The sequence below is a fragment of the Hydra vulgaris genome, chromosome 08 (genome assembly GCF_038396675.1).
Source record: "Hydra vulgaris chromosome 08, alternate assembly HydraT2T_AEP".
Classification (NCBI taxonomy): domain Eukaryota; kingdom Metazoa; phylum Cnidaria; class Hydrozoa; order Anthoathecata; family Hydridae; genus Hydra; species Hydra vulgaris.
The window spans coordinates 33,947,697-33,964,334 of NC_088927.1; the positions used below are offsets into that span (position 1 = coordinate 33,947,697).

At 28.0% G+C, this 16,638-nt stretch overlaps 1 protein-coding gene across 1 annotated transcript; it reads left to right on the forward strand.

Annotated features, from left to right (window-relative positions):
* The first annotated feature begins 9,608 nt into the window (after positions 1-9,608).
* Positions 9,609-16,155, forward strand: LOC136084300 (uncharacterized). Its single transcript, XM_065804363.1, has 3 exons — positions 9,609-9,684; positions 9,999-12,324; positions 15,067-16,155. The coding sequence occupies exons 2-3, from the start codon at positions 11,562-11,564 to the stop codon at positions 15,102-15,104; spliced, it is 801 nt and encodes a 266-aa protein (XP_065660435.1). The 5' UTR covers positions 9,609-9,684; positions 9,999-11,561; the 3' UTR covers positions 15,105-16,155.
* Positions 16,156-16,638: the final 483 nt, after the last annotated feature.

Below are 16,638 nucleotides of genomic sequence, written 5' to 3' on the forward strand. Positions count from 1 at the left end.
AAAATAAGGAATTATTTGAAACTAAATTTAGAAAAGCTCTTGAAAGTTTAACTAAAAAAATGAAGTCTTATCTTTTAACAACATGTTATATAATTACTATATTTGTATATACTACAATCTTAGATCTAAGATCTAATTGTAAAACAGCAACAAAATGATTATTTTGACATAAAATTTGACAGGTTAGCTATATAAAGTAGAAGTCAAAAGTACGCCTCGTCTTCAAAAACTAAAACGGTTACCGTAACTATAATTAGGTTAACGTTTATTCTCTAATTAGAAGATCCTAAGTGAGATTTTGACTTTTTAATAAAACACAGACTTAAGAAGTCATAACCTTCCAATATTAATTCAAATATATACAATAGCTTTTCCGGGCTGCTCTTTATTAAGTATTCTTGTTTTAAATCGTTAACCGAATAGTATTGAGTTGCGACTGAAACTTTTTTTTTTATGTGAGTAAATACGGAATTAATAATATAAATTTTAAAATAAAATTTAAAATTTAAATTTTACTGTGTAAATAAGATATGCATTACATATTTTTTCGTTTAGTGTGAGAACGATAGATGTAGTTTTGGGATTGTCATTGAAGTTTAAACTAAATTTTAGCTTAGTACTCCCAAGGCCGTCCCTAAGAGATTTTTGTTTTGTTTATATATATATATATATATATATATATATATATATATATATATATATATATATATATATATATATATATATATATATATATATATATATATATATATATATATATATATATATATATATATATATATATATATATGATTGGTTTGTTTTGGAAGACAAATCGTAAATATTTTGTAAACAATGCTGTTCTCCAAGTTTTAAATGGGTTTATGAAGCAGAACTAAGTTGCCAATATTTATAATATAAAACGTAATATTTTACATTACCGAATAAACAAATATAAACAAAATTTATTACAAGCAAGGGAATTTCAATATACTATAAAACTTAGTAAATGTCCGGTTATATGGAGAGAAAATAAACAAGCTGGTATAGAGTGGTAAAAGAGTTTCATGAAACATCACAACGAACTTTCACTTCGTAAACTTGAAAATACAATCTTGGTAGATATGTTTATGAACATAGTCCAACAAAAACTTCATTTACAGGTGCTCTACTTATATTTTTAATAAACTAATTTATACGTGAAATGATTTACTTATATACATATACCCCAGTTCTTAGAGTCTGTGTTTGTTGAAACAATTTTCCCTAAAAAGTCTAATATCATAGTAGGCTGTGTTTATCGCCATCCTAACATGGATATTAATGAATTTATTGTTTCATATCTAGCTATTCTATTTGAAAAACTTGCTGATGAAAAAAATAAAACTATCTTTATAACTCAGATAATTCAATCTCGGAGTATTTAAACACCATTGCTTTAAACAATTTTCTTCCTTTTATATCCTTACCGACAAAAATTACTAACCACTCAAGTACTTTAATTGATAATATATTTTATAATTTAACTTCTAAAGGTTTTCTTTCCGGCAAGCTAACTATTAGAAAATCGGATCATTTGCCACGGTTTCTAATTTATTCATCTTTTAAAAAAAGAAATATTAATTCTTCTAAAAGCAATATTCTTCTTCGAAATTTCAAAAAATTAAATAGTAATGAATTCAGGAATGATAACTTGAAAATCAACTAGGATAAAGTAATCAAAGTTTCCGATAGTAATACAAGTAAATCATATGAAGATTTTTTTTCACTAGCTTTAACTCTCTTCTAGACAAACACGCACCGCTAAAAAAACTAAGTAATCGTGGCTTAACTCGAAACTCTAAACCATGGATGACTTCAGCAACTTTAACCTCGATAAAAAAACAAAACAACATATTTAAGAAGTTCCTTAAAATAAAAATCTAGATGACAAACTAATTCTTGAAAAAACTTACAAAACCTATAGAAATTTACTTGTAACACTTTTTATTCGAAGAAGCAAAAAAAACACTTTTCTTACTACTTTACTACCAATACTAATAGTTTGAGAGCTACGTGGAAGGGTATTAGAACTCTTTTAAATATACGTTCGGATGATATCTCATATCCATCTTGTATATTCAAACAACACCATTATAAATAATCCAGTTGAAATTTTGCAAATTTTCCTTTTTTATTTTAATTCCTAAAGAACTGCAAAAATATTCATCCCATACTGACTTCCATAAGTATTTAAAAACATCAAACACTGACTTTCTTTTCATTAAACTTACTAAAAAAAATGAAATAATATCAGTTATTTTTTCTCTAGTAATGGCAAGGCTTCTCGTCCAAACAGCAATCCAACCTTTATTCTAAAACTTCTTGCTAATGATATTTCTTCAGTACTTTCTAAACTATTTAATCTCTCATTTGCTCCTGGTGTATTCCCTAATATTTTAAAAACTGCCTCTGTTAAACCAATTCATAAAAAGAACTCAAAACTTGACTGCAATAACTATAGACCAATATCATTATTATCAAGTATCAGCAAAATTCTTGAAATATTATTGTATTTTCGTATCTATCACTTTCTTGATAATTCTAAGTGTCTCAACGGCCGCCAGTTTGGATTTTGTTTAAAACACTCTTCTTCCGATGCACTTACACATTACTGAAATGATTCGTGGTTCTTTTGATAGTGGTTCTTTTGCTCGTGGCATCTTTATTGATCTCCAAAAAGCATTTTATACAGTTGACTACAAAATTTTAATTGAAAAATTGTATCACTATGGGGTATCGCTAATGATTGGTTTTTATCCTATATTGTACTCAGTTTGTCTCGATTAGTAGATTTTAGTCCACAAGTAAAGTTATTAAGTATGGTGACCCACAGAGATCTGTTTTAGGGCCTTTACTGGCCCTAAAACAGAACTCTGAACCACTAAAGAAATCTAAAGAAATATTTCCTTTAGTGACCACCTTCTACAGCATCTTAATTGTCAACCTTATGTTACTGAAGCAAACCTTTTACTTAAAGCTTCTTCCAATAAAAAAGTTAAAAATGTTTTTTATAATATTTATCCAGTATTGGCATTTAAACAACCAAATTTACTAAGAAAACTTACTTTTTTAAATATTGAAATAACCAACATAAAAGTTGGATTATTCAAACTCATAGATATTTGATGCAAAATTTGCAACCTCTACCTTTAAGAAGTAAATAAGTTCGAAACATCTAATGGCATATTTTGGAAAGTAAAAAGTCAGATCACTTGTAACAAAAAAATACAATTTATTAACGTAACTGTTTATCATGAAATAAACAAGTCACATATACTGGTAAAACTAATAATATAAGATTACGTATAAACGGACATATTTCTAGTTAAAGAATCGTTAACGTGCCCATAATAGCATTTTAAAACCTTTTTTCCAACTTTTTGTCTTCCTTGAACTTAAAATAAAGAGTTTTTTATTATCGTATGAAAAGCTTACATACATACTCAAGCAAGATACATTTAATTGATATTTTCTATATCAAAATAAAATTACAATACAACAGTTGCTCATAGTAACTATGAGTAATTTACATTTTTTTGCATTTAATAAATTTGCAACAAATATATAAACAGCACGACCGATGACTTTTTGAAAGGCTTCTAGTGATAATAAATTTATAAAATTTAAACTTAAAATTTTTGTATTAGTGTATCTTAAATAAAACATTTTGAGACAATAAAATTTATTGGAATTCCGTTTTTGTTTGTTTAATTTTTAATTAAACAAACAAAAACGGAAGATTTGAGATTCGATATGATTTGCGAATCAAGCTTTTTAATTTATATCAGTTAAAACTAAATATCAAGTTTATATATATATATATATATATATATATATATATATATATATATATATATATATATATATATATATATATATATATATATAATATATAATATATATATTATATATATATATATATATATATTTATTTATATATCTTATTAGGGCCCTAATATATATATATATATATATATATATATATATATATATATATATATATATATATATATATATATATATATATATATATATATTTTGAATCGGAAAACGATTCGAAGCAGGTCTTGATTCGCATATCAAATTAAATCACGAGTCCAATCAGCATTTTGAGAAAATCTACGTTTAACTAAAGCATAGATATCCTCAAAATGCTGATTTGATTTGAGATTCGATTTGATTTGCGAATCAAGGCCTGCTTCAATTCGTGATTCGATTCGAAACCAAAAAAGGTGATTAACAGGGCCCTAATATATATATATATATATATATATATATATATATATATAATATATATATATATATATATATATATATATATATATATATATATATATATATATATATATATATACACATATATATTATTCCGTGCTACGTTTTTTTAACTTCATTAGGCGTTCGTCTAGTTAGGCCTTGTTTTGTAGTCTTATTTTTGAGAATTTATTATCAGTATAGATATTTTTAAAAATTCGAATGATTTAACTTTATTGTTGTGTGTTTTTTTTAATTCAATTTTCTGAGTTTTCTTTGAAATTTTTTGTTTTGAAAACATCGTTAGTTTTCTGACATTATTTTTTTCGAAAGTGTGTATATTTTTTCTTCTATTAAATCTATTTTTTTCAATTTTTATATGTATATTCTAAATTCCTACCAAATTTCATTTAAAAAAATTTGTATCACAGACATCCCTTTTTTTTTTGAAGGTCACTACAGACGATGAGGCTACTTAATTGTGGATATAACCCTCTTTCAACTCGATAACTCCGAAACACGAACTTTGACGAAAAAGACCGCTGCGTGGGGAGACAAGTTGAGCGCGATACTACCAGGGACGTGGTGGGGATCGAACTCGGAACCTTTCGCTTATGAAGCGAGCACTCTACCACTACACCACTACCACATAATATTTTACTCGCAAAATAGATATAAAACCATCACCTTTTTTGACTGTTTTTTTTGTTTTCATTTAAAATGTCAAGTAAAGTTACGTGCTCCTAAACTTTCAAACGCGATTGGTATTATATTAATACAATCAGTAACTATTACAAACAAAATGCTGTTGACTGAACGGAATATTTCGAAATTAGTCACAGTTTTCTTAAGAACTACTTGTTGTCAATTTTTGTTACTAAAATGCACATAACATTTTGTAGAATAATCTTATTTTTACGAAATTTTCACTTTTGTAATATTAAGTTTATACAGTTTTTAATGATATATAATAATGTAATGTTTAAACAACTTAAAATTTTAAAACACATACGTATAAATAAAATACAATAGTAGATATATATCAGCAATTGCTTCTTTCTAGGAAAATAAAGTTTATCTATATATAAACAGTATTTTAAATTTTTTAGATTTTGAAGATTTCTGGATATATTGGAAATATAGATGGAATATATCCTATAATGGAGAAAATGCAGAACTGTATCCAAACAGAAAAGGATATTTTTCTTTGAACTGCAGAACTTCCTGAAAACTATCGACCTATTTCACTAACCTTGGTTGCGTGCAAAATCTTTAAAAAAATTGTAAAGAATAACATCTTGAGATACATCAACGATAACAATCTGCTTTCTACAAATCAACATGGCTTCCTTTATCATAAATCTTGCGTAACCAATCTAATAGAGACTTTTGATAATATTCATCTTCCCTAGCATCGCAACAGTTTATAGATGTAATCTACTTTGACTTTGCTAAAGCTTTTGATTTCGTACCTCAGACTTATGTTAAAATTAAAACCATTTGGAATAAACGGCAAACTACTACAATAGATTAATTCTTTTTTAGTAGGTAGAAAGCAACGCGTTACAATTAACAACACTAGCTCTGTCTGGGCTCATGTTCTCAGCGGTATTCCTCAAGGTTCTGTTTTCGGCCCGCTCCTCATTATTCTTTTTACAAACAATCTTGCCCAACTTACTGAAACTTTTGAAATATTTTCCAAAGATACTAAACTTTTTTCTAAAACTTTATCGCAGACATTAGTCTGCGTTCGTTGATCTGCAGGATTCTATACGCTTAGTATACGAGTTGTCAAACACTTGGTTATATAAATTAAACATTTCAAAATGCTGTGTTATCCATTATGGTAAAACCGATCCTATGTACAGTTACTTATTGCAAAATAACCAAGATATAAATGAAAGTCGAAGAAGCTCTACTAAAGAGCGTGATTTAAGAGTCATTTTTATATCTAACCTCAAGTGGAGCACACATATTCAATAAATTGTTTCCAAATCTCTAAAAATTCTTGGTACGGAAAAAAAGATATTTACCATCATTGATAAAAAAATGGCTCTCAAATTATATAAAGTATTTATAACCCATACCTTGAGTATACAGTGTCTTTTTGGGCCCCGTCTTTTAAAAATGAGGTACACTAGCGTGCAAATGTCTTTGGTCGTACTCAATACTGTAGCAAAATTTTTTGCTTTTTCACTTGAACGTTGCATTATTTAGAATAATAGAATCTATTTAAAATACAAGTTTTATTATCGAATATATATTGCAGACGGGTTTTTTTATGTGTAATTACCGAATATAATTTCTAATATTGTACGCATACTAACAACTTGATATTGAATTTTTTTTAAGCAGGATTTGTGCGAACATGAGTCGAAATAAGAAAACAAGAACAGAATATTCAGTTGAGCTACTTGCGAAAACTCAGATTTTATCTGAGGAAGGTACTCGGTGTGATAAAATAGTAAAAAGACTGAAAATTCTTAATTCAAATGTAATATACACATTTTAGGAACACTATTAAGAACAACAGGGACAAACTCGACAAAAAACGCACAGGATGACGGAGATGCACAACAAAGTCCACGAGATGCCTGGAAAAACTTAAGATTTGAAACATTAGATAAGTTACTTTCTCTAAGGAAAATCACTGTAAGACTGTCACATGCGCTAAAGGTGGTCATATTGATGAGTAACATTTTTTTTAACGCAAGCATTCAACAAGAGCGGACGCAATTTTACCACAAGGAAAATTTAAAAAAAAAAACATTTGGATTTTTACTTTACATTTGGAAAAATATACAATTTTAATCTAAAGAAAAATTTATTTCTATTTTATCATGTATATATACTATGGCAGTAACACTTTCAGATATAAAAAAAAATTCATGGCAGTAACACTTACAAAAGTAAATAAAAGAAACTGAAGAAATGTTTCGCAAACAAGAGAAAATTGTTTTGATATTATTGGCGCTAATATAAAAATAACTAACGACAGATTGGACAAAGCAGAATTGAACATCAACGTATATGCAAACAAAATTAAAGAACTTACAAAGGAATTGGAAGATATTAAGGATAGTCTAAACTTCAACGAAGAACCAGTTGACAAAAAAATTCATAACAACAATAAACAACTAGATAAAAAATTCGAACATACTAATATAGAAAAATTTATGAAGGAAAAGCAACGAAACCTGGAAGATAGATCAAGAAGAAATAACCTACGAATCGATGGAATTGATGAAAATGAGCAAGAATCATGGGGGACTCTGAAGAAAAAACTCACATATTCTTCTGGCAAAAACTTGGACTGAAAAATATCAAAATTGAACGTGCCCACCGCACTGGATTGAAGAAAGATGGACGACCAAGGACAATAATACTTAACCTGAAGAAATACAAAGACAAAATAAGAATCTTGAAAGAATCTCATCGACTAAAAGGCACGAATTCCTTCATTAACGAAGACTTTTCTCGTGAGACCGTTGCTATTCGGAAAAAGTTATTAAAAGTTAAACAAAGGCGCTCAAATGATGAAAATGTAACGGTAAGATATGACAAAATTATTTATCTTAATAATAATTCTAAAATCAATCTTAACAAATAACAAGCACTCCTAAAAAGAAATCCTTAGTTTGTTTGTTTTCCATTTAGTGTCATAACATTGACTAATAACTTTGAATCCCTTTTTTTAAATTTATATGAAACAAATCTCTTTTCTTCAGAAGAAAACCTAGACCAGTGGCGGATACAAAGGAAGGAGAATAAGGGGGGGGGGGGTAAGGGGTAACTACTCCCCCTAAGAAATGTCAAACTTCAAAATAATGTTGAAAAACTTGTAAAAGAAATAACAAAATACAAAAAAATTTTCTGCAGCCAACTATTTACTTTTTTTAAACTAAAACAACAACTAAAACCAAAGCAAAGCTAAAACTATTTCATAGCATTAAAAAAAAATCTATTTTTGCTTTTTAAACATTTTTACAATATCGAAGAAAAACGATGAAAGTTTCGAAACATTTTAATGTTATCATCATTAATTCATTCTATTACAGTAGTCTCTCGCTTAATTGCGCACTCAATTAATTGCGCGTTTAAGCCCAAAATATTTGTGTTTTAATTTTTTACTGAGTTTTTTGTTGAAAGTGTAGTTAGATCAGAAAACGTAACTATTATGTTCCTGTGTTAAGTTAAAACTAGTTTTTATCATAAATATTTTGAGATAATGATTTTATCAGAATGTAAATAGATAAATAATTCGAATTCGAATCGAAGTAAATGATAAATCTTATTTTAAACAGATAATAATAAGTTTTAACGATTAATCAGCCAATCAGTGGCTTTAGTTGTTTGCTCCAACGCAACAGGATCTCACAAAATACCCTGTTCTATGATTGGAAAAGCTGCACAACCTGCTTGTATAGTCGGCAGAACATGGCCTATACCGTATTTTTGTCAGAAAAATGCATGAATGGATGTCTCTATATGTTGGAAATGGTTCAATGAAGTCTTTTATCCTGAAGTTAAACCCAAAACTAGCGTGCCTGTTCTTTTATTATTAGACAATGCACCTGGACATTCTGAGGCGTTTGAGCAAAATCTTGTAAAAGTTGTTTTCTTCCCTCCAAATTGCACAAGTTGGAAGCAACCATGTGATATGGAGATTATTGCAGCTCTCAAGAAGCGATATAAATATCTATATCTCTCAGACATATTGTCATATTACAGCCTCGATGTAAATACAAAGGAATGTCTGATAGAAAGTAGTCTTTTGTGCAAAAGTGGTGCAGCAGGAGTTGAATACGGGAAGCCCGCACATCTTCTTGACGCTGCTAAGTATGTCGATTTGGCTTGAAAATCAATTCAATCTTCATCTCTCAAAAATTGCTTCAACAAGGCAGAATTATAACAGATTTCCAGTCCCGTTAACACTGAACTATGCTCTTAGGAGCTGACTTCGCATCTTTTAATATGCTCTTGCTGCTGAACGAAATTGAAGGAATAAGGAATATGATCAGATCGGAAAATATCAGCAATTTTGAATCAATTGACTGTGAAGATTCTCCAACGTATATTGAAGCAATCAATGAAGATGTTGAAGATTGTTTGTCTCTTGAAGAAAATAATGATAATGCAGTTGCTATGGATAACATTTCTGATGAAAAAGAAGCTAATAATAATGAGATAGACGATGGTACAGACTTCTTAAGTATTGAGTTTATACATTTATCTCTGATCGATATTGGCAAGCAATTAAAATGTCAAAAAGCTTAAGCAATTTTAAAAAACGATAACGATAAATAAATGAATAGCTACAAACAACTATTATCAAACATACGGTCAGTAAAAAAATTTTAAACTGTTTTTAAAAACTTGCGGAAAAAAAAAATAGATTTGGTTTTAATGGTAAATTTTTTTTTATTAATTTATATTTAATTTGTAGTATAATTTATATACGCGATGCTGTTTTTGGTAGTTAAAATTTCTATAAAAAAGTATTTTTCAACTATTTAAGTTGCAACACTTCAATTTATATTACTCTTACATTCACTTCAATTTGTATTTAAGTAAGATACGAAGGATTTTTTTTTTAAATAGTAACTGAATGAATTTCTTACGAATTAGTTTCTTATTTAGAAAACAAAAGTGTGTTTATTACTATTTTAAATAAATAAATAACAAACGATTTTTACTATTTTTAATGAAATTATTTTTTTTAGCTACAATGACCAACAGGGTAAAGAGCACAAGCTCTTTAGATGACTATTTTATCAAATGAACTGAAATTCTACCAATACAGGACCATGCTGGTCCTATCGTTTTGCCTTTATCTTCTGTGTCATCATCCGAACGATTTAATTGTGCATTTTTTGGCGGGGCTTAAAATAATCAAATTAAAATGAAATTTAGTCCTTTTTCTCCAGAACCTGGACTTGGTATGGAAGCTGCTAATTTTACAAGTGAAAGTAACGCAGAAACTAATAAAGAAGATTCATTATACGCGACAAAAGATGATAGCTGTTTGCCTATAGACATTGGGGCATTTTTCACACGTCAGGTAACTGAACAAGATAAATACCGAATATTGAAATACAATTGGTTTCCTGGTCCAAATTACAAATATCCACATTCTGTGCATTTAAAGAAGGGTAAGAATTTTAATTGCTTTTTGTCCGAGAAACATATACATAAATTTCCGTGGATAATGATTTCAGAATGTTTTATGGAACTTTTTGTAAGTATTGCTTTCTTTTTGCAAAAGTTGGGGAATACACAGTCAAGTGCAATTAATCAAGCTAGTTACTTTACCTCTTAAAAGTTATTTTGAGTAAGGATGGAGACTTACAATTACATGATTGCAATGCGTATCACAAAGTTGCTATGATGGCAGCATCAGATTTCATCAGAACATATGAATGTCCGTCAGCAGATGTACGTAATTTAGTTAACGAAGGAAGGCTTAAACAGGCTAAAGAATATCGAGAACGATTAAAGCCTATAATCAAATCTAAAATACTTCTTGGTCAACAGAATATTGCTCTGCGAGGTCATCGCAATTATGGGCAGATCTTTGAAACTAATCAAAACTCTTCAGTAACTAATGATGGCAATCTTCGGGAATTGCTTCGCTTTTGAGTGAACGCTGGGAACAATATTTTAAAAAACCATTTGAATAACTGTAATTCTAAATCAACATACATAAGTAAAAGTATTCAAAATAAAATAATTGAACTATGCGCTCAACATATTCAGGACTTAATTAAAACAAGAATTTTTAAAGAAAAATTTTATAGAGTTATATTTGATGAAACAACGGATACCAGTCATAGTTCTCAAATGACAGTTGTATTAAGATATATTGATGTTAATACCTGTGAAATCCGTGAAGATTTTATTGGTTTTGTAAACTGCCATACTGAAAGTTATTCTGATTTTACTTATGAATCTGTATTAACTGAAGAATTGCTGGCAAACACAGTTGCAAACACATTGACAAAATTTGGCTTCAATTTAAAGGATTGTGTTGGTATAGGTACTGATGGATGCAGCCTTATGTTGGGTGAAATCAATGGAGCAGTCACGATAATACTGAAGATTCTACCAAACGCAATAAAAAGTCCATGTTACAACCATGCTTTAAACTTATCAATTTCCAAATGTACGTCTGTGCGAGCTGTAAGAAATACAATTGGCACAATGAAAGAAGTAATATCATTTTTTAAAGCTTCGCCGAAGCGAAGTAGCGTTCTTAAATATGTATACAAGAGAATGCTAACAAGCTTATGCGAAACGAGATTGAACGGCATGATTCTGTGTTAAGTTTTAAATCTTGTTTAATAAGTATAGTAGAAACACTTGATTTGATATCTCAGTGGAATGAACGGGATTCTTCAACAAAGGCTGCATTACTAAAAAATGCAGTATCTGAGCCGTTATTTGTAATAACACTTTGTTCATTAGCCAATGCGTTAAATACCACAGTCTCTTTAAGTGAGGCTCTTCAAAAAAAATTATTGGATAAGAAATATGCAAAAACTATTCTTAAACATACCATAAAGATCTTAAATAAAAGACGACAGAATGAAGAAAACTTTAATGCTATATTTATGACTGCATCAAAGTTACTAGAAGACTTAAGTTTAAAAATCAAGATTTCACAAATTACAGGAAAACAAACTAATCGCGCAAACCTCAATACCAATGATCCTCTAACTTACTATAGAGTCAATGTTTATTTACCGTTACTTGATAGCATACTTCTAGATTTACAGTTCAGATTTTCTGATGAAACCTTGAACTCTTCTGAATTAAATGTAGCAATACCTAAAAATTTATTAAATAAAACAAAGACAGAGTTAACAGCATCCATAACTAATAAACTGAGTTTTATGAAAAGGTTGCCCAACATAAATACTGTTGATGAGAATGTCCAATTAATGAAAGTTTCTTCAGAATTTGAATTTTGGGAGCTAAAATGGAAAGACGCAATCAAAAAGCAACAAGACCTACCTGAATGTGCACTGGAAACATACAAGCAATGTGATGGTAATGTTTTTCCTTTAATTAAATGTATTTTGCAAGTGCTTTGTACTTGCAAAATACATTTGATTTTAGCAGGCTCATTTTTTAATGGGGTATCGTGGAAAAAAAAATTGTGGTCTTTAGTAGTATTTAGGACCCCCAAAATTTTTTCTGCCTAGGGCCCTCGAGGATATAAATCCGTCTCTTATTACAGACTAAATATTTATTTTCAACGTTTAATTTTTTTCAAGATATTTATATACAGATACATTCAATATATTTATTAGCAAACTTTTCTAAAAATATTCTAAATAATCAAATAAAAAGTGGTTTACCTAAAGAAAAAAAAAGCGTATTTTTTTGTTTTCAAATTTCCCACCTAGGACAATGACCCGAATCCGCCACTGGCCTAGATACTAAAAATAATTTTTATCGCAATATTTTATTCGATTGTTCGTATCATTTTCCTAGCCAACCAGAAGAGTTTCTTTTTAAGAATGCTCGCGAAAAAAATAATCAAATTGTAATTCTCCACCTAAATAAAAGAAGTTTGAAATGCAATTTTAAAAAACTTGTAAATCTTTCATAAAACTTTATATATTAGTTATTCCTTTCAAACTATGATATCGCTGAACTTTTTAAAACAGTAAACGAAGAACTCAAATATATATCTAATTGGTTCAAGTGCAATAAGTTAACCTTGAATACTAATAAAACAAAATGGGTTTTATTTCATTCAATTATAAAAAAGCGATTTCTCCCATCAAAATTACTTCAAATCTTTATCGACTAAAAAGAAATAAAAAGAGATTTTGTTACAAAATTTCTTGGTGTTTATCTTGATGAAAACAAATTTCTAAGAACATGGGAATCCTATAAATCACTAACCATTAATAAGAAAGTCTTAATCCAACTTTATTACTCATTTATTCATAGTTATTTAAATTATGCCAATATTGCTTGGGGAAGTACAAAAAAAAGTAAGTTGCAACGTCTTTATCTCCGTCAGAAACGCGTAATCCCTATAATCAATTTTGCAAATCGTCTCTCTCATTTGAAGCATCATTTTATTGAAATGAGAGTTCTGAATATATATACGATTTAAATGTATTTAATATTTTATGTTTTGTATATATGTGGATAAATAATTTTTCCCTAGCTGTCTTCAAAGATCTTTTCTCTTTTAAACCAATCAGTAAATATATTTTGAGAAATAATAACTTTTTAAAGGAACCTTTTTGTCAAACAAACTTTAATCAATTTTGTATTATCAATCGAGCGCCACACCTTTGGAATAAAATTGTTTTGTCAAATTTTAATTTTGAAGTACCTATTACTTTTTGCCTTTTTAAAAAAACAACTGAAAAACCTCATTCTTTCATTAGATAATATATTGAGTTATTATTAGTAGTAAAAGTTAAAAATATATTTTGGTCTACTTTCTTTATTGTTTATATACATGTTTACGTTTATAGAAGTTTATTTCTACTTATTTTATTTATTGTTCTTATACTTTTTAATTTTTAATTTATATGTTGGTTTACTCTAGTATAAAATTCTAATGAGAAGATCCTCTTAATCTTTCTTCAGACACACATTATTTATCTTGCAATTTTGTAATAGTTTATTATTTTTTTTTTTTATCTTATCTTTGTTAAATGCTTCTGTTTTTTTTTTTGTTTTTTTTTTGTTCTCTATTACAATATTTATTACAAAAAAAAATTAATTTTATTACAATAATAAAAGTTAACAAGTCAAGATATTGTTAAAAATTATCTTCGTTAAATAATAAAAATAAATATAAAGAACGCGGATACTCAAGAAGACCATCAGGTCTTGTCACAGAGAAACCGCTATTGAAAATATTTGAACGTTTTTATTTTTTTTATTTTTTAATGGTTATTTCCTTTTGTTATGGTGTTTACGGCTTGCATCAATCAAATTACTATGTCTTCCGAACAGCTGACTCATGCGAAAAATGATGTCCATAATTTAGAAGATAAAATCACTTGCGCGCACTGAATGGTTATCGCTGTGTATTAAGCCAAATTACCAATTTTCCGTTTACGCTTCTGACAACAAAAAAACACCAAGCCACTGTCAAATATATAAATTAACGTTTACGCTACTGAAGACAAAAACGCCAAACCACTACCAACGGATGGTTCAAACGTAGCCAACATACATATATTGGCAGCTACGCATACATTCATTATTTTTTATTTTCTCGTTCTTATATATATATATTTAATATTTTTGTATTTTTTTCTTTTTTCTTATCATTATTATTATTTTTTTTCAATGTTTTTGTTCTTGTTATTTATTTATTTTTGTTCAATTTTTTTTTATTACAAAATTAAATTTAATAATAAAAGTTCGTAATATAAAATTATAAATTAAAATAAAAATAAACATACAATATTACAATAGAAGAGTTCTAAAACTTAAAAACTAAAACATGTTAAATAATTCTCTAAAATTAAACATGTTAAATAAGGTTAAATAAGGTCTTTAAGGTTCTGATGACAAGATCTTTGCGATCTTCTTTCAGATGCCTTGTTTATATTTGTTATATTTTCTATCATTGTAAGTTTATATTATTAATTTTATTATTGTTTAATTAAAACTGTACAAAGATTAATAATGTAAACCAAAAAAAAAAAAAAAAATCTTGTTAAATTATTAAACTGTTAAATTATAATATTTGCTGAGAAATATATTAAGAATAAATTTATGTAACGAATGAGCATAATTTGTTTTTTACAGACAATTTACTGACCAAAGACTTTTGCATGCTAGTGTAGCTTTGGTTGAATTTGTTCAACACAAAGCAACAAAATGGGCTTTAAGCTTGAGAAATCTTCACTACTACGAAAGACAAAAAAGACTAAATCTACCATCACTTGAGTTTCGGCGCCTACAATGCGATCTTATCCAAATCTTTAAACTTATACATCGACTTTATATAATTAATTATATATATCAACTAAAATTTATTAACACCTTGGCACGTGGTTACTATCTTAAAATAAGGCGTAAATATGTTCCAAACTGTCTTCCAAGACACAATCAACTATATACTAGATCAGCAAAATACTGGAACGAACTACCCGAGCCAGTAACTTTCTACTCAACTGTACTTTCTTTTAAAGTTAGACTAGATCACTGATTGGGGATAAAATTCGGAACGAATATATATATATAACTGGTTGTTTATAGTAGGGTGTTTTCCCTGCTCTCTGTATGTATATTTTACGGCTGCAACTAATTATTATAGTTGTTGTTATAGTTAAATGTCCTTCAAACGGAATTTTGTCTGCTTTTATTTAATTGACTGGATGTGTTCAAGGATCACAAGTTTTTACCAACTTGGCCAAAAACCAGGTTTTAGAAGCTCATCAGCACCTCTCTATGTTATATGGGAAAACGCTCCATTTTATCGGCACAAGTATGAAATTGGAATGTTGTTTTGGAACTTTAAAAAAAGATTTGCTTGCAATATCACAAATAAAACTACAAAACTTTTATATACATTGTTGTATCTTCATTGTTGTTTGCTTCACAACATTGATTTTCTACAAAATGATCTTTATGAAATGTAAAGTTATAATGAAGAAAATGGTTCCGAAGCATCTACGAGAGGTTTTTTAGGAGAAACAAAAAAAAACTAAAATAGTGACTTAATTTTTTTAATAAATTTTATAAATTTAACTTATCAAAGAATAAAACATAAATAATTGATAAGTATTAACAAAGAAAATCTTTTTTATAGATAAAGGAAATAAAGAATACTGAATCTAAAAAAAAGTCAACTTATGAAATAAAAATAACATTCAAAAGCATAGAAATATAAAATTGTGTTTATTATAATTGGTGCATTAATATGTAACATTGTCATTATTTTTTGTAAATTTTCATTGTAATAGCATGTTACTTTTGCTATTTTTTTGACTTTTCTGGTACTTCAAGTTTTCTGATAATTTCATAAGACCTTACTTCAAATATGAACTTCTGTGACTCATTTGGTCATTCGGTATATAATAATATTTGATATTGTAAAAATACTATACGTAAAGAGCAAGAAAGAAAGTTAAGCTTGTTTTGTATCAGTAGTTGTATCCTAAAAATGTACTTATGGAATAACCTTTAAGTTTTTTGAAAATTTAATAAAAATTCTAAGATTGCTTCATCCCCGTAAAATTCTAAAATAGAAATAAATGAAATATTAGATGAAATCTAACGTGTGTTAACCATTTACTTACTACTGATTTTGTTCTTTACCTCTATATATATCATATTCGTGCTTGCATTGAAAACTGTAATCATAATTTTTAATTA

Excerpts from the sequence above, each read along its gene's own strand:
- LOC136084300 (XM_065804363.1), top strand. The coding sequence starts at position 11,562 with ATGCGAAACGAGATTGAACGGCATGATTCTGTGTTAAGTTTTAAATCT. Across the intron at positions 12,325-15,066 it reads AACATACAAGCAATGTGATG|ACAATTTACTGACCAAAGAC; the intron begins GTAATGTTTTTC and ends TGTTTTTTACAG.